The sequence below is a fragment of the Penicillium subrubescens genome, assembly GCF_028828155.1.
Source record: "Penicillium subrubescens strain IBT 31985 chromosome Unknown utg000001l_segment0_segment0, whole genome shotgun sequence".
Lineage (NCBI taxonomy): Eukaryota > Fungi > Ascomycota > Eurotiomycetes > Eurotiales > Aspergillaceae > Penicillium > Penicillium subrubescens.
In genome coordinates, this window is record NW_026643151.1 from 565,597 (window position 1) to 591,062 (window position 25,466).

Below are 25,466 nucleotides of genomic sequence, written 5' to 3' on the forward strand. Positions count from 1 at the left end.
TACCTTTATTCCTTTGACTCAATTGATGAAAATTTGAAATATGGCTCCAAGCCTAGTGGACTCGAATAGGCTGCCTATCGAGGGTTTCACAAACCGCCAAATTATTCAATCTCCTACTTACCCGTTAAAAGATGCTATTCAACTTGACCTAGGGCCGTACTGGCCCAGTTGGTCAGAGACTAGGGCATCCAGGTCGATTAAGCAATCGACTTTTTTGAAAGCAGCTTGGATTCTTACACTCCGTTGCTTTCATTCCGAGGAAGTGATAGGCATAACCTACGATGAAGGGATGATTCCACGGCCTGACTCTTCGATTACCTTCACCGTGCGAGTAGAGTCTGACTGGGATATATGGTCACTTCTTGAAATAATAGAGATGAAAGAACGTGGCGAAGACACGATTTCTGGAGCTAAGCTCAGTCATTCTCGCCATGTCTGTACTGCATCACTCAAATATTTAACCAAGTCATTCCAACTTTTGACGCCACTAACCTCACTTACTGGAAACCTAGAGGTAAGTTTACCGCTTAGGATGCACTTAGTTGCATCTGCTGATGTTTTCTCTTTTCCAATCGTCAAGCTCGTTGTCATTAGGCGTGACAACCGGTTGAGCGCTAGCATCAAAAAGCCAGAAAATGTCCCGAATGAGTTGGATCAGAGCATGCTGTGGACTTTTCAGCATGTCCTCCGACAAATTACGTCCTACCCTGCGAGTTTAAAGCTCGAGGCAATTGACTACTGCTCAGAGTCCCACAAAAAGATAATCAAGAGCCAGACGAACACGATATCAGCTCAGAACCTCCACTGCCTGCACGATTTGATCTTGGAAAACTGTCAGCGACATCCAAAAAGGCTTGCTGTACGCTCATTTGATGGCGACTTGACTTATGAAGAATTGAACATTTTATCCCTCCGACTAGCACTTCATCTCGCCCAGCTAGGCGTACGGCCCGAAACCTTTGTCTTGAGTAGCTTCCAGAAATCAACGTGGGCAATCGTAGCTCGATTGGCCATTCTGCGTGCAGGCGGAGCGTACATCTCGATTCACTCAAGCAATCCACCAGCTTATCTTAACTCGGTGATACGGCGCACCGGTGCCAAGGTCATGTTAAGTGATCCTGTCTTTGCAGATCAATTCCACAATGCAATTGAAACAGTCATTGTGATCACCCCTGAATGGCTACAGACTCTTCCTTTACAAATTCAATTGGCCCCATTGCAACCGACTCAGCCATTCAACGCGTGTACGATTCTGTTCACTTCTGGGAGCACCGGTAGGCCCAAGGCCATTGTACAAGAGCACAGTCCTACGCATCAGCTATCAGAGACTATGCCGAGAACCTTGGCCTGAATGCAGATACAAGGTTCTTGCATTTTGACGATTACGCATTCGATATCAGCAATTTGGAATTCTTGGTTCCTCTTATTTTAGGGGGTTGCTGCTGTGTGCCAGGGCCAATGAAGACTATTCAAGATCTCGCCGACAACATTCAAATGCTCGATGCTAATATTGCTTTCCTCACACCTACCGTGGCCATAAAGGCAAATCCGGAAGCAATGAGAAATCTCAAAATCCTGTGCATCGGTGGAGAGCCTCCTTCGAAAGACCTTTTGAACAACTGGGCTAGAAGCTCGACAAAGTTGATTAACCAGTTTGGTATGGGCGAAGCAGCAGTCTGCTGTGCATACAACGACAATGTCCATGACCCTAGTAGCTCACCTGCTACGATTGGACGGCCATCCAGTGGTGCAATTTGGATTGTCGACCCATTATGCCCGGCTAAGCTAATGCCAATCGGCGCGGTCGGTGAGATTTTAATTGAAGGGCCTCATCTTTCAAGGGGGTATCTTGACCAGGATCATCAAGCATCGGATCGTACAAAACCGGCTGGCTTCATGGAAGATATACCGCCCTGGTTAAACGAGCTTCATCCCAACCGGGAATTCACCCGCTTATATCGATCGGGGGACCTGGCACGATGGACCTATAATGGACGGATTGAATACATTGGACGCAAAGACACAATAGTGAAGCTCGACGGATGCCGAATCGATGTGGTTGAAGTCGAGCACATTGCAAGGAAAACTCTTACAACCAAAGATGCCATTGTGGTGGACCTTCTCGGCGTCATTGATGGCAAAGAGGATCCCTGCCTGGCCGCGTTCTTATACCTCAGCGGACACCCAGAGAATTCGGAAACCGAAGAACTCTCTTTAAAAGACGCAAGTCAAGATCCAGCTGCCCTTCAAAAAGTAGTCCAAATCAAGGAAGTTCTCGCCATCTCCCTCCCACCTTACATGATTCCGACGCTGTTCTTGTTAGCCACACGTGTACCGCGTACACCTTCAAAAAAGACCGATCGCAGAATGATCCGATTGCTTTCACACAAGTTTTATGCTCAAGAGCGTGAGAAACGGAGCAACCCACCGTCCGATCATGGTGATTCGCAGCTTCTTCCTCCATGAAAATCGCCCACTTGATATCCGAGAATCAGCATGGAAAAAAAACAGTCTTCAAACGAGCATCTTCGAATTGGGAAGGGTGAAAACATGATGCTCAGGTCAATAATTGTTTTCGTGTTTTTAGTCCAGCTTTAAAATACATTTAGATATGAGTTCTCATTGATATTACACGCCTTGCAACTCTGCAGACTTCGGCACGGGAGATCCCAGGAAAATTAGAGCGATGAGCCCTGCTGTAAAAGATATGACTCCTAGTATTATCAGAAAGCATGAACTTCAAACTTATCTAGACGCAACTCACCGAGACAACATTGCAGCTCGAAGTACCCGAACATTCCCACCATAAACTCCGCCAGAAGTGGACCGGTCATCAGTCCAGCCATCCAAGTCATGCTAGTCACGGCGATAGCGCGAGAATAACCTCCGTTAGGACCAAATATACCAGGCTGGCGTACTTCCAACGCATCGATCGTTTCTATGTGATTTAATATTAGCTTATAGTATATTTTCCCAATCCCATTTCACTTACCAGTTGCCTGCATCGATCCCACTCCGTTCAGTAGAGACAGAAGACATCCGATCGACGCCATACAAACCACGTAGAGACTCTTCTCCCAAGACTTTCCCGCCGCCCATGGAAACAGCTTGCTGCCAGGGACCCCCAACAATATGACGAAAGGTAGTAACCCGAGAAGTCCCGTTGCTGTCGGAGTCCGCGACCCGATCCTATCCTTCATCCAGCCCACTGTAGTTGCGAAGAGCATACCAGGTCCCTGAATCAATGCCAGTAAGAATCCGACATGTAGAGCTCCCCATCCAAATGTGGTCCGCACATGCACAGCCAGAGTACTCTCAAAGCAACCAACTAGCAACGCAAAAACGAAGGCACAGAAAACTCCGGCGGAAAAATTTGCTTGGCGGAAAAGGCAGACGTAGAAGCGCCATCCTCGCAGCTCTGACGAAAGTAAACTATCCGATCGCTCACCGTCTACTCGAGGTGATTGATTCTGTAGGAGAGGGTCTCGTTCCTGGTTCTCATTCCGTTGCCGAGGTTTCACAGACTTCTCTATCATGATGAGACGCGTAATGATGTCCACCAAAAGAAACGCAGCCGCGCCCGCCCACGCGCACCAGTATCCCCCGATTTGAAATAATAACCCTGCAAGAACAGGCCCGGCGGTAGTTCCTGCAGCTGTGAGTGTAGTCGTCAACCCGGCAATCTTGCCCATGTGCTCGCTTCCAAGATTCTCAGCCATAGTTGACATCCCTACAATCCACAACGCATTGCTGGTGATGCATTGAAAGAACCGACCGACAAAAAGCCATATCACTACAAACTCTTGTCAGTTTTAAATTTGGACGCGGGGATCAGTAACTGAAAGGAACAAAATATACACACACTGAGATGCGAGTGACAAACACGCTGTACTGACCAAGGCCAATACAAGGAGGGTAAGTAATAGTGTCTTTTTGCTAGAAACTGCATCGGCGACTGCCCCAACAAATGGACTTGACACCATAGACACAAATGCTCCCTCCGCAAGAAAGATAGACGTGCATCTCTGTGTCAGCGAAGGCGCCAGGCCTATTCGATGCTCGAGCACAGTAGGTAGCAATGGTAACATGAAGGCAAAGAGAAGCTCATCTGAAGTCGTCATAGAATTAGGCGACATTGATATATTAAATACTGTCTCCGTTGCACGCGTTGTCACTTACCAGTGAACATTGCCAGACTCATTGCACAGACAATGAAAGTATCGGATGATCGCCAGGAATGACCCCATGGCGCTTCATGCTGCCCTTTAACGCAAGTTTGAAACATAGTACATAGGACTCGCTCACCGAACGCCTCGTATGAATTGATTGAGGGAAATCCAGAAGAGAGTGCGACATAGTGCTTAGATCGATCCCACGGTGACTTAAGGGGTTCAAGGGTGTTTTGAGTGTAAGGAATATTACCAATACAATACCTTGGAATCCTGAAATTAAAGTACGAACACCTGTTCTTCTACTCGCCACTAGTGGACCCACGCCACCAATCACCTTGGAAGTGCATTCCGTCCAGTTTGTGGAATATGTGATGAGTAATTTTCAATGAAAATACCACGTTTTTGTCGCAATTCGAAATTTCGCGAAGCGGACTTGGCATTTCAAGCGATCTCTGCAGCTTCACTTTGGGCCGGGCGTGAACAGAGAGCAGTTCAAGGCTAGAAAAGAAGATATTGGTGTATGTATCGCCTATCACCAAATCGTTTGGGATGATAACCACCCCTGGAGAGCCCGCCCAAGGTCTGCCTAATACTGCCGGATTCGGAAAAAGATCATCACCTCGTACACTTACATGTGCAGTATTGTAGATTTTATCCCCGGCCCTAGGACCCCTGAAAAAGACTTTCCTCTTCCATGAAAAGTGGTTAACAATTATGTCCTTGGCATTGAACAACAACATAAGGTAACTAACCTAACTTAGTTAACTAACGTAGTTCACGGCCGAGCGGGCCACCCTAAGATACCATACTAAATGCTGCATTTTGATTCCGTTATATTTCAACCCCCAAATGTTTAGTTTGGCTTATCTTATAGGATATACTTTAATATCCGTATAGGAATAATATATATATATAAATTCATAAGCTCTTTAGGGGTATATCGCTACCTCACCATAAAATACAGCGTATTTTTGATGTTTTAGATTCGAATATATATACCTCTCTTAGTCCTTAGTTCTATCTTTTTCTACTGCATGGGTAGGTTATTCATACTCTTTATTTTGTTCATACTTAAGATTCAGTCTCAAATTCAAACGGTTGTTGAGAGATGAAGTTGTAATTTATCGCACGTAGTATAACCACGGCCAGCCGTTCTTCAAGCAATTTTGTCGCATGCTGTCGTCCAAAACAGCGCCAGAAATCATTGAGACTACTCAGTCATGCTCAGCGATTGAAGAAATGATGCTTTGTCCTCCCAGCGTTGCTACAGACAGCCAGGTTGGATATTTCCCCAACGAAGGCAAAGTCTACAAGATCCCATTCTATATGCCCATTGCTCCCAATATACCCGCAAGTGCCGCCACAGACTTGGGCAATATGTCATATTTTCTCTCTGCTTCCATTACCACAACAGTTACCACAACAAGGGTAACGTCCTTAGAACCAGTCAAGAGATCAGTTTCATTCGGCAGCAGCTGATCCCCGACTGTATTACCGATATTCAGCAAATTCGTAACTATCCCAACGCGGCTGTTGAGGCCCAGATCAACCTCACCCAGCAGATCGACTCAATGGAGGATTCAGAGATCTGCCTCGATGCAAAAATACTCCTCTGACGACCATCAGCCTCCACCATCCAGTCAACAGAGTTCAAATGTGTCGCAATACGAGGGATCAGTTGGCGCGTGGAAGAAGTTATTAAGCTCTATACCCCACCAGAAGATTCTCACCAACCGGATGATGAACCTTGCCTAGCGAACCAGACGGCAGAAAAGCAATCTACTACCCGTGAACTATTCAATGGGTTCCAAAAGGGATACTGGGGAACCTTACAAAATCCCATCTTGAAGGAACATCACCCATCAGAAAGCAACCACGACCCCCCCCCCCCCCCCCCACATTGAAATTAAAATGAACATACCGATTCCAAAAGACGTGAAGCCTACACCAGAAGTCTCTCTGTCCAGCTATACCGCCCAATCCATACCATTACATGACTAATCACCGTCACTTCAGGGTCAATTCTCTCCCGGGACACCAGAGAACTTAATTATCACGGTTGAGCGCCGCCTTACATTCGACCTCTTGACCAGTGAAGACGCTTTCGACGTCAATAATCACAACTTGGTAGATCGCAAACCTTTGCGGACCGTGTTGAATATATCATTTCCTCTGCACCTCTTCCAAAAGGCCCACGGTCGCATTGATGAGGCTGTATGCCAGGGAAATCCTCCGTGCTACGACGAAGTTCCGCTTTCACCTCCAGATTACCAAGTGTTTGCGTGAAGATTGTGTCTCATCATGTTTTATGAAGCTTCTGATATGATTCAACTGTTACAACTACGAATGGATATCCACGTCTGACCTCATGAAATCCCCTCCGACACAGAGAAAATAAAGTCCAGTTCGGTACATAGTTCATTCATAATTACTAATCTTTTCAATATCTAGGGGCCAGGGTCTCCCAATCTATCTTTGACAAGATGATGACGCGCCATTAGCGCCGAATCTTAACGAAAGCATCTTTAGAAGTATGACCAGGCTAGCTAGACCGCTAGAGCCTATACAATCAGCTAGGTTTCTAGCATCAATTTCAAGAATTGGTCGAATAGAGTAGGATCGTAACATCCTTTAACCGAGTTACTTCAGCTTCCCAAATTAGTGCCAGCAGAGTTTATGGCAGAAAAGGCGGTGCTAACGCAGCCAGTGGATAGCTAGTTACAATTTTGTCGACTTGCAGCTGCACGGCAAGGGGTCTGTTTTTCCCAGCCTCCGTGCTGCCCAAAGGTAGGGATAATATTCTCGGCTCCGACGGGAGAATGACGGGCCACTTGAAAGTCGAATCAATTTCCTAGGAAGGCACTGGTTTAGCTGGAACCTTACTTCTGGTCGCTCAACTAATGCCGGTGTCCTCCAGCTGAATAGTAAGAAGGTTGCAAAGCTAGTCCACAAAGGCGCGACTTTGTGAGCAAGCGCTGATTTTTGGATTCCTGGGGTCGAGATCACTCTACATCAGTCGCGAGGGACGTCAAATTATTCAATAGATATTACTATCTACCTAGCGTGAGATATTATAGGTGTACGGTTGTCCGATGAAAACAGAAACCTCATAGCGGAGATAGGTACTGCTAAACTTTTACTTATGCCTTCCAAGCAATTTGAGAAATTCTCTTGTTCATCGGCTGCGTGCACCTAGATATATATCTCTGTCTCGGAACTGGGTGCCAGAGTGTGTAGTTAGCCACGGAACCAAAAACTATATCTAAGCTCTGCATCAGGTCGAAGATTAATAGATAGTGAGATGGTATTTTGCTTCAAAATAAACTGTAATATGAAGTTAGTGTTCTAGGGCTCTGGAAGGGTGTTGTTTTGTTATTGAGAAGATCTGCCTCGGGCGATGACATAGCCAGGACACAACAAACTCGGATAGGACGACCTTGAAGGACATGAGATGAAAGCTAATTAGAACGAACAATGTTTACCATGAGTAGCAACTTCAATAATAGAACTATGAGATATCTGGAGTGACTACTCGTCGGTGTGAGACGCGTTCAATAATTTGATTAGAATCCTACAGTCGGTAGACCCTCGATGGAACCTAGATAGATCGAGGCAGAGATAGTGAGAATGTCCTGATAGTCGCGATATTCAAGGAAAATTCCGTAGTACTGTAATTCAACATTACATGAACTGGTTCCAATTTCCTGCGCGTTTTAATTTCCCTGGCAGCATAGTTTTTCGCTTGGTGGAAGATCATTTGCTTCTGCTGCAGGATTTGTTGTTTGTTTGCCCGGAATGCTTACCTCACCGCACGTGACCCACCCAAACAACGTTGTCTGAGGAACGGCCACTTCTGTTTATCCTCCTCGACCTCGAATCTTGCACCACGCGGCCAACTGTCTCCGTAGCCTTGCGGACTTGGGACAACTCTCTGTTGATAGTGACGACCAGCTGTTGCTTGCACATTGCTAGACCTTATTCCTGGTTCGGTCGCTGTATTCGAATGGTCATCGTCGTCGTGTCCTGGCGCCCAATCCCAAGGAAAAAACACGACCCGTGCGAGACCTGATCATCTCCCTGGTGACGGGCCCTCCTCCACTTTTCAGATTGACCAACGATCCCGAATCAGGATGCCTCCAGAACTAGGTGAGAGACATGCCTGGCCCGTCCCATGCCCACCTATCCTCATGCCTACCTGCTAATCATGCTCGATCCATAGTACGTGCGCCGTCGCAAGGAAGCATCGTGTCGCAGACGACTCAGCAGATGGGTCCTCATAGCCGTCCAGGGACGGCTGATCCTATGCGCGCTCGATCCGAAACCATTTCTCGAGCTGTTCGTCGACCTCGCTCGAGAGGGTCGACTGCTAGCATTCATTCAAGCACAACACAACAAACCCAGGACCAACATCTCGATGCGTTCCCTCAATTCATGCCCTCCCAGGTCGGAGGAGGCCAACATGTCTTTGGTGCCAACCCGGAAGATATGCTGATGCGATTTGGACATCAGCTGTCACATCAACCCAACGGCGCGTCACTAGACCCAAGCGTGCGGGATGCTCATTCAATGGCTTCCCGACCGGACGATTTCTCTACCCATGCCATGCATGCTCATACACTGTCGCACCACTCATTACCGCCAGACATGCCGCACAGTGCGATGTCTGCCGTAGGAGTTCCGCAGTATCAAGCCATGTATGATAGTGGGATCGAGAATCACCTCCCTGACCAAACTATGGATGACCAAGAGGCATCGGAAGCCGGGGGAAAAAGAAAAGAGGATCCAGCTCAACGCTTGCAAATGATAACGAGTTGCGGAAACTGCTTCGCCAATATGAGGGCTACAGCTTGAAACAGATGGCTGCCGAGGTCATGAAACATGAAGGTGCTGGGGGAAAGGCAGAGAAGGTGAAACAAGTATTCGCCATGATCTGGTAAGGAGTCACCTTCATCTCATTTGTATACAGCATAGATTTTTGTTTTGTGGGGTTTGGTCTAACCTTGTCACTCTCCAGGCTACGAGAGAACTGCCGGAAGAGCAATGGCTCGGTACGACGAGATAGGGTGTATTGCTGCTATGCAGAGAAGTGTGGAACAGAGCGAGTGTCGGTTTTGAATCCGGCTTCATTTGGCAAATTGGTCCGCATCATCTTCCCCAATGTTCAGACACGTCGCCTTGGTGTGCGGGGTGAGTCCAAGTACCACTATGTCGATTTGTCGGTCATCGAGGAAAAGCAACAAAGGCCCGTCCCTCTCAACCCACAAGTTGCTCCGAATCCCCACCCAGTCCCGACCAGTGTCCCTGAGAGGCCTGACAGTGGCATGCGTTCAAGGAGGTAAGTTGACATGACTGTTGCCCTCACTGCCAGTTCTGACAACCATTTCAGCATTAGCATTCCCCAGCCCACAGCCGACACAGCAGTCTTCCCATCACCGACTACCTCATTCGCACCCCGATTCCCTACTAATACTCCTGCCACTGGCTGCAACTGTCAAGGCCAATCACCCTCTGGCCCCGATGCTCCAATCACCACCCAAAATGTCTCTCAGCAAGCCGGAAAAATAATTCATCAAATGCTTCAGTTCCCAACAGACGAGGTCCCTGGAATTGACAACGAATCTCTTGTCCTCCCCGATATTCGCGGCTATCTCCCAGTCAACACAGACCCAAAGGTTGCCGAAGCCCTTGCCGCTCTCTACCGATCGCACTGTATTTCGGTGATTGATAGTTTCCGATTCTGCAAAGAACGAAACCTCTTGAAATACTTCTCTGCTTTCCACGGCACCTTGACTGTGCCGGTGCAAAAACTCCTCACCCACCCAAACCTTGCCCCTTGGATCAAGGAATGCGATTGGTTGATGTACCAAAAGATGATTGCCTTTGTGGCCCCTCTTACGACCCAGGTGGTCCCCAAACTTGTCTTGGATGCATTCCGCTCTATCTCGCAGCGTCTTTGCGGGCATATCGCAGAGACCTTCAAGGCGCAACCCTCACATGTGTCTATCGCACGACTGGTTCCTGCTCACATATTTTGCAATCTCCTCAAGCACATGCTTGATGTGAACCAGGCCGCCAATGCGGCTGCTGCTTGGCTCTGCCATCCTGATAATCGCAACCAGATGTGGTACGATTTCAAATCCCTTGTTGACCCCAGGGACATGATTCTCAAGGCCAACATTCCCACTTGTGCCGAACAAGCCACGGAGCAAATTTTGAAACACGACGTTCGTGCACTTCTCACACCGCTCAATAATTCCGATGCCTCAACTGGTCTTCCCTTCTTCTCTCAACCGGATGGTCCTGAGGCCATCGAGGCTCACCAGTTCCCCGTGGAGACTTCGACTGGTGACGATTACAATTTCCCTGATAAATGGATTTCATTCATCCTGAATCTGCCTTTGGCTTTCTCCCACCACAGCACTCACTGCGTGATTGAGAAAATCGATGCCCTCTGGGACTCTATACTTCACCGCCTTACCCTAGGTGGAGCCGCAAGCTTCAGTGCTTGGTGGATGACCAAGGTGTTCTTCCACGAGATGATGGTCTGGCAAGCGGAAAAAGGGGGTTTCATGAGAAATACCCCTGGCTCTTTGCAGAGCATGACTTACGGGTCAGAGCAGGCCTCTATGGGAAGTTTTCAGCTGAAGCAGAATGCAGTTCCTGAACCCCCCACCTTCCAGACTGTTCGTGGTGCTCATTCCAAAACGAATACTAGTGCATCCCCGGATCTTCGTGGGACACGGGATCAGACTGTTGACGAGGAACCTGATACCAAGCATGTCCCTTCTGCCAAAGAGCTGGCTCTCGCAGATGTGGGGTTTCAAGCCCCGAACAATGACGACAGCGCGATTGATTTGGAAGACGACCCCATGTTGATGGCAGTAGGTAAATATGGAGATATGATGGCTTCCGACCCTGCCGATGCCGAGGGCGATGTGATAGTCATCTAGGCTTCCTTTTTGATCTTTCTTGTTACTGTTCATTGTGGTTTGAAGTCTGGACTTGAGATATCCCCGCTTGGTACAGCCCCCTTTTTGTTCTCTTTGCTTGATGGATTCATGTCCCATGGATTGGTGGCGTTTTGAAGATTTTCTTTTGTATTTTCATTTGTTTAGCACGAAGAGATGAGACATGAGCATGGGACTCATGGCTTGAGTCTCCCTTACGAGACCCCGGGCTGATCGATACCCGTGGTCTTTTTATTTTCCCCATTCTTGATTGTCATCGATACAGCATTTAATCGGCGTGGCGGAAACCTCTTGCTTGGACTTGGTTCTGGCTCCTTTTTCCTGTTTCCCTTGTCTTCTACTTGCTTCATGGGCCTCGTTCTTCATTCAGGCTATCTGTACATACGGGCATATCATGTACCGAGGTTTCCCTCGACTATGGCATTCTCTTCCAGGAGATGCCGTTACTTAATGAAGACAATCAACATTGGAACTTTCTATCTATGTCTGGTGTATTTATTTCTGTCACAAGATGGGGTCAGAAAGGTGAGGCCAGTGGTGAGAAATGGTGGAAAAGCGAGCCAGCATAGCGGGGTTGGTTGATCTCGGCAATGATTTCAAACAAGACTAAGTTGCCTAATTGGGATGTCTAAAGGCCCGACCCCCGAGGAAGGAGGCACTCTAGGAGGGCGGTTTCCTAAGCGGTTAGATTACCGTCTTTTCGTCTCCCTCTCCTTCTCTCTCTCTCTATATTCAAATCACATCTATTCAAAATGGCCGGTAAATCATTTTTAGCATGCATACATCCTTGCATCCCCTCTTCGCGTATATTTTTTCTGCCTTGCTTGTTACCCCTCTTTGAACCCGCCAAAGATTGTCGCGCGCAATTAAGGGGTTTCAAACTAATTCAAGATCTAGACTAAAACAATATTGCTAGTATGTGGATCAGTGACGCTTCATTTCTCCTCACGAGTCCCTGAATCCCTCGATGGGAGATCTATGTTATCACTGGAGGTTCTTTTAAAAGTGGGGTGGTCATCTACCCTAAATCGCTGTGAGCAGCACAGTTCGCCAGGAACGACATTTTCCGTTTCGTCCATTGTTCATCTTGACCTCCCGATGAGATGAACATTTTTTAAATTTCGAAGGCATTATGGGTCAAGGACGCTGGAGGGGGAATGAGCGACGAATAGGATTGGTTATGATATGATCCTTAGGGGAAAGAAGGACATGGCTCGGCTGTTCCGCATTGGATTCCGATTCCAGGACATTGGAGTCGGCGCCGTCCAATCGGGCAACAGAGTCCAATATCAGATTGAGTATGGTGATCGTGGATGTGAAGCTGAAGACCTTGGTGACTTTACCCCGCCTAGAAAAGGTGTCCATTTTGAGAATGTCCAAGACGTACCAAATTATTTTGTTGTCGAACTCTCCATTGCAGCACCATTAATGTGAACTGGACAGTACAAGCATCACTATCATGTGGTATGGGATCCACAATGCTTTGTGTAGTCTGCTTTGTCTGGTCTGGACTCGGTAGTTGTCTCCTAGCACTCAAGCGGAAGAAACAAGGCCTAGAGTGCTTGATATAGGCCTGACATGGCTGTACACCGTCGCATCTCACCTTACGCTGTAGGCAGGCTTCACATGCCTTGATCACGCTTGACTCTTGCCCTGATATTTTGAGTTTAGCAGTGTTCAGCAAAGAGATGACCCACTTCTTAGCATCTCCCATCCTGGTGGCTGGTATATCGGGTAAATCTCTTTATATCGCCTGCTTCAGATGATTCAACAGGGAAAGTGACTGACCGTGACTAATTATCAAGGATACCTAGTGGAGAGGACACTTAGAAGTGACCACTGAGAAGAATCTGGGTCACGGTCTTTTTCCTTCTTTTGTATGGACATTTAGGTTCTCTTAGATCACGGGGACACGGACTCGGCAACTTCAACCCCACCCGCGGGGGTATCATTACCACGTAATTACAACAAAGTGCCTAGTTGTTGTAATTAAGAAATGCATATCTACCACAGCCTTCATTGATAAGAGCGGTCTAGCTGCTGAATAGTCAAATTGCGGCGATGGCATTCTGTTCATACGACGCCACTTATCTCAAACAAAATACGACACAAAGGTAATCATCTAGCTTTACACGGCAATCTCCCTGGACCACTGACCCAGAGTGAACTGCGAATTGCACATATTGGTCAACTCCCAGCTCTCGGCACCCAACTCAGCCGGGGTGTTTGCATCTTCTACATCTCCGGCCGCACCAGCCACGAACAACGCCGCCATGAAATGGTCATCAGTGGCATGGGCATCCCGGAAGCGAGGATGCTTCATCAACCGGGTCATAGCTCGACGCAGCTGCACTCCAGACGTCTTGGTAATAACATCCTCAACGGCCTGTCGGAACTCCATAGCCCAGTCCTCTGGTGGCGTCTCCATGGCAAAGTTGTCACGGAAACGCAACATGGGTGCCCATCGGTTGCGGTAGAGATTGTGTACGGCACCACCCGTGCCGATGATGAGGTAGTTCTCCCAACGGAGAGGACGCAGAGTCGCACCCATCTTCATATGGAAGTGGGGATCGTAACGGGCGTTGGCTGAAATCAAAGTTGTGGGCGGGCAGCCTCCGGGGAACATGCGGATGAGAATGAGGTAGACATCGTGAATCCAGTCGAACTTGGCGTTACCTCCAACATTGAAGCCCTCCTTGGCTAGCATCTTGATACAGCGATCGGTGGTTTCGAGGTCGGGTTTCAGCTCATAGTTGATGTACTTCTCGGGATTGACGTAGGCCACGGGACTTTTGCCGGGGTTGGGATTCGTGGATAGCTCGATTCTGTCGCCGAGACAATCCCAGTGCGCTCCCTATTATTTGATGTTAGAGGGGGAAATGTCCTCCTAGAAAAGCGCATCATCTGGTCTGGTTGCCAGAGTATACGTACCATAATGATGACACCCTTGATCTTTCGGGCGAGGGCTTCATCACCGCACTTCTTCCAGTAATCGGCGCTCTCGGACTCTTCTCCCAGCATCATGGTCGAGCCATGGGAGAAGAAGTGTACTGGTGTTAGACCTGTACAATGATTAGCAATGTGATTTTTTGTTCTACTTTTCTTTCCCCTTTTGGGGCGTTCCTTTATGCGTTCGCCGTTTATAACTTTGACACGGACGCAAAGGCGGGTGTATAATGGGGAGGATCAGGAATTAGAATCTTACCCATTTTGGTTGCAGTTATGATTCAAGATGACGACCACAGTTGAGTGGAAACAAAAATCAAAAGCGCTGACAATCGGTCATCCATCCGAGAGCAATATATTGTTCCCCCGCAAGGAAATGGGATTTTGACCAGCGGGATTGCGGACGTCGGGTATGTTCCCCCACATGCCGACCGCAAGTACTAAGGGACCCCGTCGTGGCTCGGGTCCAGAACTTGTCAGGCCTGACGAGTCCCAGGCAACCCCAAACACGAAGGGGCATTCATGGACTCATGTCGCCCCAGACTCTGGCAGAGAGGGTTGCGTCACACTTGGGGTCCTAAAGCCTAATTAGTCCCTTGACGAGGTGTAGGGATCTTAAGGCCAAGGAGGACGCGAATGCTGGGGCGTTGAGGGGAAGCATGACCAAGAGCCCAGCAGCCCCAGGACAGCTAGTCCGGTCCTCTGAGCGAATCACCGGTGAGGAGAGGCTGAGCCGTGGATAAATCTGGGGAACTTGCGGAGTGGAACTCGGCGATCCACAGTGGCCATTTTGCATTGGGAAGTCTCGGGGGGTTAGGAATCCGTGCCACTTTGATGAGAACACGCAGGCTGTAGGGGTAAATCCGGTACTGCAATCATTGTGGAAGAGCTTCATCAAGACTGGGAGGTATGTTGTGGTTGGAGGATTGAGCAGAAGAGAGAAAAGTGAGAGAAGAAGTTGCGGGATGGCCGGCAGTATCCACCGGCAAAATCCAGCCCAACTGCCAAACTGCGACCGAAGTCAAGCCGAAAAAAAAAAAAAAAAAAAAAAAAAAGGGAAAACCACGGCTCTTTTCACGCCAAAAAAGAACTAGAAAGACTAAACCCACGGGTCCCGGCGAACTCTGCGAAGTCCCCGAAAATGTCACTTTTTCCCCGACAACTTCGGTCCTGATACCCCGGATTTTTCCCCTCCTCCTTTCCCCTCTCATTCTTCCCCTTCTCCTCAATCAACTTTTCACCTCAGTTTGAACCCTTTATTGTCCCTTGGGAATCTCTTAGCCTATTCTCAAGCATCATCTCTGTCTATAAACCCCTCTACTCCCTCCCTCGATGCCCCTCCACCACCGCCATGTTTGATGACTCGCCGCCCATCGTGGATCCACTCAACGCATCGCAATCCCCTGTCAAGTCCAAGGATGGAGGTTATTTTCAATGCGGCTTCTGTAAACGCCACTATAATCGAGCTGACCACCTAATCCGCCATGTCCGATCCCATACTCGAGAGAAACCATACGTCTGTGATGTTTGCGACAAGGGGTTTGCGCGACCGTCAGTTGCTTCACTTCCCTCGAGTTCATTTCGCCGTGCTCTCACTGACACTATGTCCCGCCCAGTGACCTGTTGAAGCGACATGCGACGGGTCATGCACATGACCGAGATCGAAAGCGCAAGAGAAGTTCTTCGGTCGCAAAGCAAAGTCGTGTCTCCCAGGCCTGTAAAGCGTGTGCCTCGTCCAAGCTCAAGTGTGACGAGGAGAAGCCTTGTCGACGGTGTCGGGAGCGAAGTCTGCACTGCGATTGGCAGGATGTCGTGCAAGAGTCGTCTCCTGAACCTCAACAGCAGAGCTCAACGGAAAATTCACATCCGATCATCCCCGGTCAACCATTGGACCTGGCTGCCTCAGTGGCATTCTCCCCTATGCCAACTCCTATGGATGACTTTTCAGCAGGCTCCAGGAGTGGTGGTATACTCATGACTCCTCACGCACCTCCCCCGGAACCACCGGTAATCTCGCCGGAAGTCCTCCAAGCGGGTGAGCAAATGCCAATGGAGTATGGAGGTAAGAGGAAAGATGCTGGCGATCATCGTGCCAACCATTCTTGGGCGAGATCCACTGATGCTGACACAATCCTCCAGTATCACCCACCGACCAGGAAAGTGGTATTTTCAGTGTTGACGGCACTTTTTTTCCGAATTTCATCCCCGACTCCTTGATCTCTTCATTAAGCCGATATAATGACCCGTTCGAACCATCCAATTTGATCCCCGAGTTTACACATTACGGAGCATTGGAGATCCCCGCTCTGGATTTTAACCTAACGGATGGTGATTTTGGATTGATCGATATGTACAATTCCCGCAGCTTCATCCCGGGAGCCCATGAGCCCGAGCCGCAAGATCGATTTGATGCAGACAGTGGAATCGGGATTGGTGCGGAGGCTTACCACCGGTCATCTCTGTCCCAATGGAAGCCTGCTCAAAAGGACCACGCATTCGATGACCACGAGAACCTGTCTGTTCCACAAACAATCGACAGTCCCGAAGCAAGTGCTACGCCCGATCGGCAAATACTTTGTGAACGGCTGTCTTCCAGCAGCCGTGACCTTATTTTTGGACTGGTGTTGGAGATCAGCCGAGAAGCCAATTTGAGTCGAATTATGAAGTCCTTCCCCAGCACCGAACTGCTGGACGGGCTCATTCAGCAATATTTCGAACTCCAGTCGCATAGTGTTGACTCTTTCATCCACGGGCCAACTTTCCGACCAAACAGCGAACATGCTAGTGTTCTCGCCGCTCTAGCCGCTGCATCAGCCGTTCGCTCTCCTGTCCCCACCATCAGAAAGCTTGGATATGCTCTGCTTGAAATTGTTCGATTATACATGCCCATCAAAGTACGCTTCCCACCAGGCCCTCTCTTCCTACCCCGGAGAAATGAGGCTAACTATCTGCCAGTATGAAAACGACAACAGTACCACTCGTGACCTACGTACATCACAAACTTATGCGTTGAATATTGATATCGGAATATGGAGTGGAAATCGACGAAAGACAGAGATTGCTGAGAGTTTCTCTCAGCCATTGGTGACTATGCTTCGACGAGCTCTTCGATTCCGCCGTTCCGTCTACACGAATATCGTTCCCCTTGCGGACGATACGGGAGAAGTCTTAGAGCGCAAATGGCATGACTGGATCGAACAGGAATCGTTCAAAAGGTAAGCCTCCCTTCTTCTCCGACCCTGCCTAGCCATTATGCCTAACATTTTCTTTGCAGGCTCGTTTACCACCTCTTCCTTCACGATTCTCAAAGCTCGGTCACACTCAACATCAACCCTTTAATCTCCTACGCCGACTTGGAACTTCCATTACCGGCAGCACGTCCCCTATGGGAAGCCAAGACTGCCACCGAATGGAAAGAGCTCTTCTGTGTCATCACGCCCGAGCGAATGCCCTCTCTTGCTGATCTCCTTCGCGACATGTCTCAGCTTTCGACGTTTCAAGATCGCATCGACACGCAATTATCCGCCTTTGTTCTTCTCCACGGTCTATCATCCTTGATCAACGAGTACCACCGGCTGAAGTTTATCTCAACTAGCAACTCGAAACATTGGCATGCCCTTGTGACAAATTCCCGTCAACAAGAGCTCGATCAGGCTCTCCAGCATTTCCGTATGGTCTGCTCGGAGCTAAGAGTGCAGTGTCGACCCGAAATTGTGTTGGTCTGCGAGGTGGTCTCTATGCTTCTTCACATGTCCCTGGAGGAACTACAGCTTTTCGCTGGCAAGGAAGATAAACAAGAAGCGCGTCGGGTCTACCACTCTGCTCTTGAATGGATCACCAGTCCCGATTCTCGCCGAGCTGTATGGCACGCAGGTCAAACGATCCGTGCGGCCCGGAGAATGGCCCCGAACTCGTTGACTGGGTTCCTGGCCATCGGGGTATATTACGCCGGGCTGGCCCTTTGGTCCTACGCCGTAGTCTCCAAAGCTAAAAACACTAGCCTGACTGGAAGCCCCGCCTCTTCAATTGCTAGCCAGGGACCTACTGTGTTCCTAGACGCGGAAGAAATGCCGGAAGTCACGAAATTCGTCACCCTGAGCTGTGGCGTTCCTGCAATACAGGGGCCTGGCGGGCCAATTGCTCTGGCGGATACGAGCACTACCATGCAGATGGTGCAGCGAGTGCTCCGACCAGACCCGTCAGAGCGTACGCCACCTTTGGTTCAAAGTCTTGCCCAGTTGATTGGGGATCTGGGGCATTGTGTACCCGCGGGCGGAGTGTAAATCACATTTTCCTGGTTGTTTTTGCGTTGCATGTATAATACGAGCTTCTGAAATGATACCCACGCCATAAATGACGACTATGACTTGAGCATTGCCTTCTCATTTTTTCACACAACTATCATTTTTGTGACACTTATCTACTACCTAGTACATCCTCTGAGTATTAACTTGAAACAGAAACTCCAGCCCTCAGCACCCACCAGTCGCACTTCCACCAACACACACAGCCCCAGTGCAGTTGAATCCACGAGTCCCCTCAACATTCCCACACAGATAGTCGTCAGCCAACGTCCCATTAGCTAAAGCCAAGTCAACACCTGTAATCGAGATATTCTCGCAAGGCTTCACAGCAGAGCATTGAAAGCTAGCCACATCCGCACTAGTAGTTGTCCCACTCAAATTCTTGAATGTCAAATCTCGAAGCTGGAATTTAGAAGACGTGCAATTCCCCGCAGTCCCCGAAAAAGTGGTACACTGTGAGATCGCGATAGCGGGTCCCCTCAACGCGGTAGCACTGAGGTCCTCGAATATCATATCCGATGCAACTAGAAAAGTCAGAAAGTCAGCGCAATCCTTCACCCCCATCCAATCCAATGAAACAAGGCGTATAGAATTGCTGGAAACATACAACCAAGACCACCACCACCCCCATTAGGAGGATAATTAACTTGTTCCCCAGTCCAAGTCTTGAAATAAACCGCATGAAGCGTCTTGCTATACGTGATATTTCTCGCTCTGACACGCTGGATAGTCTCATAGGTATCTTTGTACTGGCCGATACTGCCGATTGCGATACCCAGGCCGCGATGGAAGAGGGAGTCTTCAATGAGGATATCTGTCGAATTAGCCTTGAGACTGATACTGTCATCGCCATTGTCGACTTCCCAATTGCGAAAGGTAATGTGGGAACTGTAGATTGTATCTGCGCCGTCGGTGTTGCGGGATGAGGCGTGGACGCTGGTGCTGTTTACGTAGATGTGGTCGAAGACGGTGTTTTGGGAGTGGATGATGGAGAGGGTCCTAAGGTGGAGCTAATCAGTAATCATCTTCATCATGATAAAGTATCCGTCTCATCTCTCAAGACGGTGGGGGGTGTTAAGTGTGGTGAAGGAGATACTAACCACATCTGACTCTGAACAAACCGCAACCCCGTAAACTCCGAGTCACTAGTCTCCGACACAGTCAAAGCATGAGGTCGACCGGGATAATTCGACACAGATCCACAGGCATTATACCAAGTTTGCCCATTTCCATCAAAAGTGCCATATCCATGGCCTTTAAAGCGGATATTTTTGCCGCCGAATACCCACGCCGTGGATTGATTCTGGTATCCAACCGGCAAGGAGTGATTGAGCCAGTACGAGACATTTGTGCTCCACTAACAGCACACTTATTATCAGTGTTGAATTCATGGGTAGTTTGAGGAGGAAATTCATACCAAAAGCGTTCCACGGAGATCAATCTCAACATCCTTCAATCCTGTCGTGTTCATAACACTATTGATGTGATAGGTAGTATTTGCGAAGAGAATCTTGCCTCCATGTCCACATTGATCAAATGCTTTTAGCACAGCGGGAGTATCGTCAATTGACGAGTTACCGGCTGCAGGTACGACACAGACTTTTGAGGGGGATAAGCCCGCCACGAGTGTCGTAAACAGCGCGGCTATTGCTAGGAACTTCATAGCAGCTGATGAATTTCTTCTTCTTGACTTTGTGAATATTGTATATTGTGATTTCTACAATATTATACTACATTTTTAACCATTGAAATTGGAATTGAAAGTTGATTTCATTTGTGGAAATACTTGTGTTTTGATCGACATAGGGAAGGATTGTTAGAAATGCGGGGAAAAGAGCTCGGGGTAGATTGCAGCGAGGTCGCGTTTGACTCACTAGGTTTGTGAGCCGTGTGGTGTTAAATAGCGAGAGATTCCCAGGTATTGACTCGATCATTATAAGAGCGTGTTCATTTTTTGAAAAAGGAGTCTGTGGCCCACAATAGAAAGTGGCCGCTTGAAACTGGGAAAAAGCAGCTTCTGCTTTCGATGCGATGTACCCTATGTTGGGACGGCACCAACTGTAGCATGAACAGAGACGATTCCAGTATTCCATCTTTCCATGGACGTTGGAATCAGCACGAGCATTTGGTCAGGATATTCTTGTTATTGTTGTCCGGAACTGGCGGAAATATCATGAAGGAATAGGTAGACTTAGTAAGGGGTGAACAGCCGAGGCCACGGACCAAGGATCATCCGTGAAATATCGGAACAACTTGTTTTTTCTGGTTGGAATAGGATGGTCATGATAAATGACAGGCTCGATGCGTGCCAGCTTTAGTATAGCGGTCTCGATCCGGATTGTACCCTACCCGTATGCGCTCCCTAGCGGGACAGATACTATTCAAAGTCAAAAAGAGCACTCTGACCCGTCCATCGGCGGATGCCGGGAATATATTAATCGCACTAGAATAATTAGTCAAGCATCTTAGCCCTTGTGATCACGAATTACAATCGATTCGGGGGCGTCCCGCAGCAAAATTTCCCCACATTCCGAGACGCGTCAAGATCTCCACGCGCATCCGACAAGTGCGGGGCACTTTTAGTTGTATGAAGAATACATCGGCATCGGCGCCGATTCCGAACACAAACATGAAGCTCAAGTAGTCACGATAGTTGAATCGCATTGTCAGGAGCTTCAAATATGACCATTGATAACCCCTGCTTGTAGTCAAATCCAGAACACGAATTCAAAAGCGTTCTTAACACCTCCTCCTTTTTACTGCATCGTCACCATGGTCCTCAAGCTGAAACAACCCAATCGCTCAAATGCGGGCCCCGCATCTACAGTCGATGTGTCTGCTATCGTGCGGGGTGTCATAAATGACATTCGTGCTGATGGCGACAAGGCAGTGAGAACATACTCGAAAAAGTTTGATAAATGGAGCCCTGAAAGCTTCAAGTTGTCGCCCGAGGAGATCCAGCAAATCGTTTCAACCGTTCCCCAGCAGATTATCGACGACATCAAGCAAGTCCAGGAGAATGTGCGCACTTTCGCTTTGGCGCAAAGAGCATCGCTAAAGGACTTTGAGCTGGAGATTCGACCGGGCGTTCATCTGGGACAGAAGAATGTTCCCATCAACTCTGTTGGCGCGTGAGTTTCATTCTACCCGTCCTATCATAGTATTTCACTCAAGGCCTGTACTGACTCTGCTTTTCTTCCAGTTACATCCCCGGCGGGCGCTATCCCCTGCTCGCCTCTAGCCATATGACCATTCTGACAGCCAAGTGCGCCGGCGTCCCTCACGTTACCGCATGCACACCTCCCATCGCCGGCAAGATCCCCGCCAACACCGTGGCCGCAATGCACTTTGCCGGTGCCGACGCGATCTACATCCTAGGTGGAGTGCAAGCGGTCGCCGCAATGGCCATCGGTACAGAGACCATGAAAAAGGTGGATTTCATCGCCGGGCCCGGCAATGCCTTCGTCGCCGAGGCGAAGCGCCAATTGTTCGGCGAGGAGATTGGAATTGACCTTCCCGCTGGTCCAACAGAAGTCCTCATCGTCGCTGACGAGCACGCCAACCCGTTCACCGTTGCCACCGATCTCCTCTCTCAGGCTGAGCATGGTCCTGACTCCCCCGCCGTACTGATCACCAACTCTCAAAGCGTCGGTGAAAAGACCATCGCCGAAGTAGACCGGTTATTAAAGATCCTGCCCACCGCCGATATTGCCGGTGTTTCTTGGGATCGCCTGGGTGAAGTTATTGTCGTGGACACCCTGGACGAAGCATATAAGCTAGCCGACGAGTACGCGTCCGAACACGTCCAGATCCTGACGCAAAAGCCGCGCGAGGCACTGGAGAAAATGTCCAACTACGGCGCTCTATTCCTGGGTGAGAAGACTTGTGTTTCATACGGAGATAAGTGCATTGGTACCAACCATGTTCTTCCTACCCGTGGAGCGGCTAGGTACACCGGTGGTCTGTGGGTGGGCAAGTACCTGAAGACTGTGACCTATCAAGAGGTGACTTCGGAACAGGAGAGTGGTGAGCTCGGTCGTTTGTGTGGACGGGCTGCTCGGGCAGAGAACTTTGAGGGGCATGCTCGGTCTGGCGATGTCAGGGCTCATCAGTTCTTGGGTGATAAGTTTGAGTGGATTTAGTAAGGAGAAGAGAGGATTTGAGATAGAATACCTGGAATTGGTGTAATTGATTTGAATGCAAAGAATTTCTCTTTCCATTTACCTACCATACTGGCGGACTTGGGCTGTTCAGCGACAAGTCTCAATACAGAAGTACCCCTTCTGATTCCTTCAATCTAGCTCTTCATTCCTGCTAGGATCTACCAATGCTATTCTGACAGTAATTCAGAAGCAGTATTAAGGAATATTCCTCCCTCTTTGCCTTTTTCCATTTGATTTCATCCAGGACCTGGGCTCTTCCATCTGCTGTGCTCCTCCGTCTGACTTAGAGACTCCTTCCTTTTCTGTCTGACCGACAATTTCGTCGATAGCTATATAGACTATCTCCTGTTCTCCTGTTCTCCTGTTCTCCTGTCTTCATTCTCCTCTTCTGTCTTCCAGACCAAGATCTCCTTCTTCTTTGATGGGAGAAGACAAGATTGACAGTATCTCATTTTGCATGCCTCTTTGGCTAGAGATTTCCTCAAGTATCAAAAATTTTAGCAATTTATTCAGATCTCAAAGTAATTAGCTATGAGCAAGTTTCTATGCAAAGAGACATGTAAAACGAGGAACTTGTCAATCTTGTCCTCTCCCATCAAGGAAGAAGGATATGGCTATAAAACCACCGGCCATATATCCCAAAACCTCCCGGCCCCCAAAAAAATGGAAGGAGACGTGGTCTACAAACCGGACCATGTCGACGGGAAATTATATTTTCTGCAAGACGAGCAAGGAAGAAACGGAAGAACGGAAAGACACAGGATCGAGGCATTTGGCGGTGGGCCTAGAGAAAGGCCTCAAGGAGCGGAAGCTCCTTCAAATTAATACCAAACCTAATGAAGAGCATTCTTAGAGGAGACTCGTGCATAGGTTGCCCACGCCCGTGGAAATTTGCTTACAGGCATGGGACTACAATTTTTACATTCCCATGGATGGGATTCGGAGGGGGCCTCCAACATCACGCGTATTATATATATCGGTCATGGCCCATAAGGGGATACTAGCTGGAAGGGGTCTTTGGCATTGTTGGCTGGCGTGTTCGGTCCATTTCTACAACCTTAATACTAAATCTTAACAGAATTAAAAAATTATTGGACACCGTGGTATATCGACTGTTTGTCTCCTGCGAGTCCGAACCCGAGTACGATTGTTTTGTGATGTGACGTCATTGAGGAATTGTATTACGGAATTTACAATACGAAACACAGTTTCAATCCGGGTGATATCACTTGGAGTGGACCCTCTCCGGGAATAGGTCATTCTGATTGATCCAAATTCCGGATCCTCTTTTTAGGCTCGCCTTGGCTGTCAGCAACTTGCATTAGCGCCACCGATCGGCTCAACATGCCACTGACGCCGGCTCTCACTTGAGGGGACTGCTTAATAATCGGTATCGAAGATGGATGGGGAGGATGAGGAACTTCATGAACGGTGAACCTGCTTCTTATTCTTTCGATATCTAGATATACCTAAATATAAGCTTCTCACCACGCTTTGCCCGCCACGAGTTCGTTGACTCCATGATCTCCGGACACCCCCTCACAATCCACTGCCACTTTTTCAAGAAAGTCTCCGTCAACTCCCAATTCCGAGGATCCCACGGCTCCCCCCAAACCAGTAGTCCCGGCGCAGCAGTCGAAGAAGGTTCCCAGAACCCCATAATATCCCGACAAAGCGCCTCGTCATCCCACTCATTGCCCGCTTGTATCATATTGTCCCTCATTTTCGGCAAAGGGAAGAAATCCAACCACGGATGATGGGGAGTAGTTCTTTGTACTCTGGTGGGACGCAGGCTGAGAGGCATATCGCTGTAGTCTGGTGGTGTGGATGCCTGCGCGGCGGAAGGAATGGCAAACGGGGAAATTGCGTCGTCGTCCATTTCGTCAAAATTCCAACCGAGTACTTGGACAATATGTCCGAAGGCGCGGAAGACGTTGACTTGTGTTAGCATCAGGAGATGCTCGGAAGTTGGAGAACCCTGCGTGTAACTCTGGTAAGCCGATTCGGCAAATTGACTCAGGAGTATTCGTGTAGCTTTGGACGTAAGGCATCCACTCTCGCGCGGGGATTGGTCTGATGGTGAGGAGCTGCTTTGTTTGCGGACAATGGCGGTTGAGGAGGATGGACTTGAGGATGAGGATGAAGATGAAGACGAGGATGAGGATGAGGATGAGGTCGAGGCGACGACGCTCTTGGGATGGATATCTTTGTTGTTTCGCATGCGCTGGCGCTGGCGCATTCCTATGCGACTGTTAGTATTTGCCTCATGACCAAACTAGATGGTGAAGAACATACGGTGAGCCCTTTGATTAATCCGATTCTGTCTCCTCCGGCGCTCGGCAGGATCTGTGAGGCCAGCCCAATCGTCTCCCGCTGGTGCGCGAGCGTCCGTGTCCGGCGCCGGTATCGCCTTGGTCATCTCTGGCTGTGGGGAAGTGGCCATTCTCGCGGTCGGAGGTAAGGGTTCTGTCAGCAGTTCTAACGGTTTGAAGGAGAAGTGGAGGGAAGAGGCGAGGGGGCTTCGATTTATGCGGGACGCTGACAATTGAGGCTGGCGGGTCTTGGCCAATCAATTTTGGGGTTTGGTGAGTAGTGGGTCCGGAGTTAAGAAGCGAGGTTTGTGTATTGTCATGACTAGGGAGTACGAGATACCGTACCTTATCTCAGGGTCAAGATGGGTGAAAGAGTAAACATGCTAGGTTGGGGTTGAAATAGATCTCCTTCAAGTCTAAACTTGCCATCTCACTACGTCATACCAAGTCGTAAGATGGTCTCCATTAAAGTTCGACAGTCAGAAAATCAAGAATGATGATCCCAGTCGAGACGAATTCAATGCGGTCAAAACCGCTAATGCAAGCTTTATCTCAGGGCTATGTACATCGAAACTTGGCTCCTTCATCATAACGCGTTGGC

General features: G+C 48.8%; 10 protein-coding genes across 10 annotated transcripts; 5 read left to right on the forward strand and 5 right to left on the reverse strand.

Moving 5' to 3' along the window:
- Window positions 1-532: 532 nt before the first annotated feature.
- N7473_000150 (non-ribosomal peptide synthetase) lies at window positions 533-2,466 on the forward strand (the record flags this gene model as incomplete). The annotated part of the gene is made up of 2 exons (XM_057146090.1): window positions 533-1,274; window positions 1,319-2,466. 2 exons carry the CDS (start codon window positions 533-535, stop codon window positions 2,464-2,466), a joined length of 1,890 nt encoding a protein of 629 aa, XP_057013976.1.
- A 149-nt stretch (window positions 2,467-2,615) lies between these two features.
- Window positions 2,616-4,201, reverse strand: N7473_000151 (uncharacterized protein; the record flags this gene model as incomplete). Its single annotated transcript, XM_057146091.1, has 5 exons — window positions 2,616-2,714; window positions 2,765-2,938; window positions 2,993-3,793; window positions 3,863-4,108; window positions 4,180-4,201. 5 exons carry the CDS (start codon window positions 4,199-4,201, stop codon window positions 2,629-2,631), a joined length of 1,329 nt encoding a protein of 442 aa, XP_057013977.1. The 3' UTR covers window positions 2,616-2,628.
- A 1,210-nt stretch (window positions 4,202-5,411) lies between these two features.
- N7473_000152 (uncharacterized protein) lies at window positions 5,412-5,788 on the forward strand (the record flags this gene model as incomplete). The annotated part of the gene is made up of 2 exons (XM_057146092.1): window positions 5,412-5,551; window positions 5,587-5,788. 2 exons carry the CDS (start codon window positions 5,412-5,414, stop codon window positions 5,786-5,788), a joined length of 342 nt encoding a protein of 113 aa, XP_057013978.1.
- A 2,514-nt stretch (window positions 5,789-8,302) lies between these two features.
- N7473_000153 (RFX family transcription factor) lies at window positions 8,303-11,122 on the forward strand (the record flags this gene model as incomplete). Its single annotated transcript, XM_057146093.1, has 5 exons — window positions 8,303-8,318; window positions 8,392-8,866; window positions 8,920-9,105; window positions 9,187-9,507; window positions 9,559-11,122. 5 exons carry the CDS (start codon window positions 8,303-8,305, stop codon window positions 11,120-11,122), a joined length of 2,562 nt encoding a protein of 853 aa, XP_057013979.1.
- Window positions 11,123-12,277: 1,155 nt separating this feature from the next.
- N7473_000154 (uncharacterized protein) lies at window positions 12,278-12,505 on the reverse strand (the record flags this gene model as incomplete). The annotated part of the gene is made up of 1 exon (XM_057146094.1): window positions 12,278-12,505. One exon carries the CDS (start codon window positions 12,503-12,505, stop codon window positions 12,278-12,280), a length of 228 nt encoding a protein of 75 aa, XP_057013980.1.
- A 763-nt stretch (window positions 12,506-13,268) lies between these two features.
- Window positions 13,269-14,349, reverse strand: N7473_000155 (DODA-type extradiol aromatic ring-opening family dioxygenase; the record flags this gene model as incomplete). The annotated part of the gene is made up of 3 exons (XM_057146095.1): window positions 13,269-13,994; window positions 14,072-14,202; window positions 14,346-14,349. 3 exons carry the CDS (start codon window positions 14,347-14,349, stop codon window positions 13,269-13,271), a joined length of 861 nt encoding a protein of 286 aa, XP_057013981.1.
- A 1,088-nt stretch (window positions 14,350-15,437) lies between these two features.
- N7473_000156 (putative C6 and C2H2 transcription factor RegA-like) lies at window positions 15,438-18,394 on the forward strand (the record flags this gene model as incomplete). Its single annotated transcript, XM_057146096.1, has 5 exons — window positions 15,438-15,637; window positions 15,703-16,148; window positions 16,226-16,980; window positions 17,042-17,301; window positions 17,361-18,394. 5 exons carry the CDS (start codon window positions 15,438-15,440, stop codon window positions 18,367-18,369), a joined length of 2,670 nt encoding a protein of 889 aa, XP_057013982.1. The 3' UTR covers window positions 18,370-18,394.
- Window positions 18,395-18,558: 164 nt separating this feature from the next.
- On the reverse strand, window positions 18,559-20,053 carry N7473_000157 (putative exo-polygalacturonase; the record flags this gene model as incomplete). Its single annotated transcript, XM_057146097.1, has 4 exons — window positions 18,559-18,914; window positions 18,998-19,389; window positions 19,491-19,747; window positions 19,808-20,053. 4 exons carry the CDS (start codon window positions 20,051-20,053, stop codon window positions 18,559-18,561), a joined length of 1,251 nt encoding a protein of 416 aa, XP_057013983.1.
- Window positions 20,054-21,162: 1,109 nt separating this feature from the next.
- N7473_000158 (histidinol dehydrogenase family protein) lies at window positions 21,163-22,532 on the forward strand (the record flags this gene model as incomplete). The annotated part of the gene is made up of 2 exons (XM_057146098.1): window positions 21,163-21,521; window positions 21,593-22,532. The coding sequence occupies 2 exons, from the start codon at window positions 21,163-21,165 to the stop codon at window positions 22,530-22,532; spliced, it is 1,299 nt and encodes a 432-aa protein (XP_057013984.1).
- A 1,480-nt stretch (window positions 22,533-24,012) lies between these two features.
- On the reverse strand, window positions 24,013-25,029 carry N7473_000159 (DUF3425 domain-containing protein; the record flags this gene model as incomplete). The annotated part of the gene is made up of 2 exons (XM_057146099.1): window positions 24,849-25,029; window positions 24,013-24,794 (listed from the first exon to the last, which is right to left on the reverse strand). Exons 1-2 carry the CDS (start codon window positions 24,994-24,996, stop codon window positions 24,013-24,015), a joined length of 930 nt encoding a protein of 309 aa, XP_057013985.1. The 5' UTR covers window positions 24,997-25,029.
- Between the last annotated feature and the right edge of the window lie 437 nt (window positions 25,030-25,466).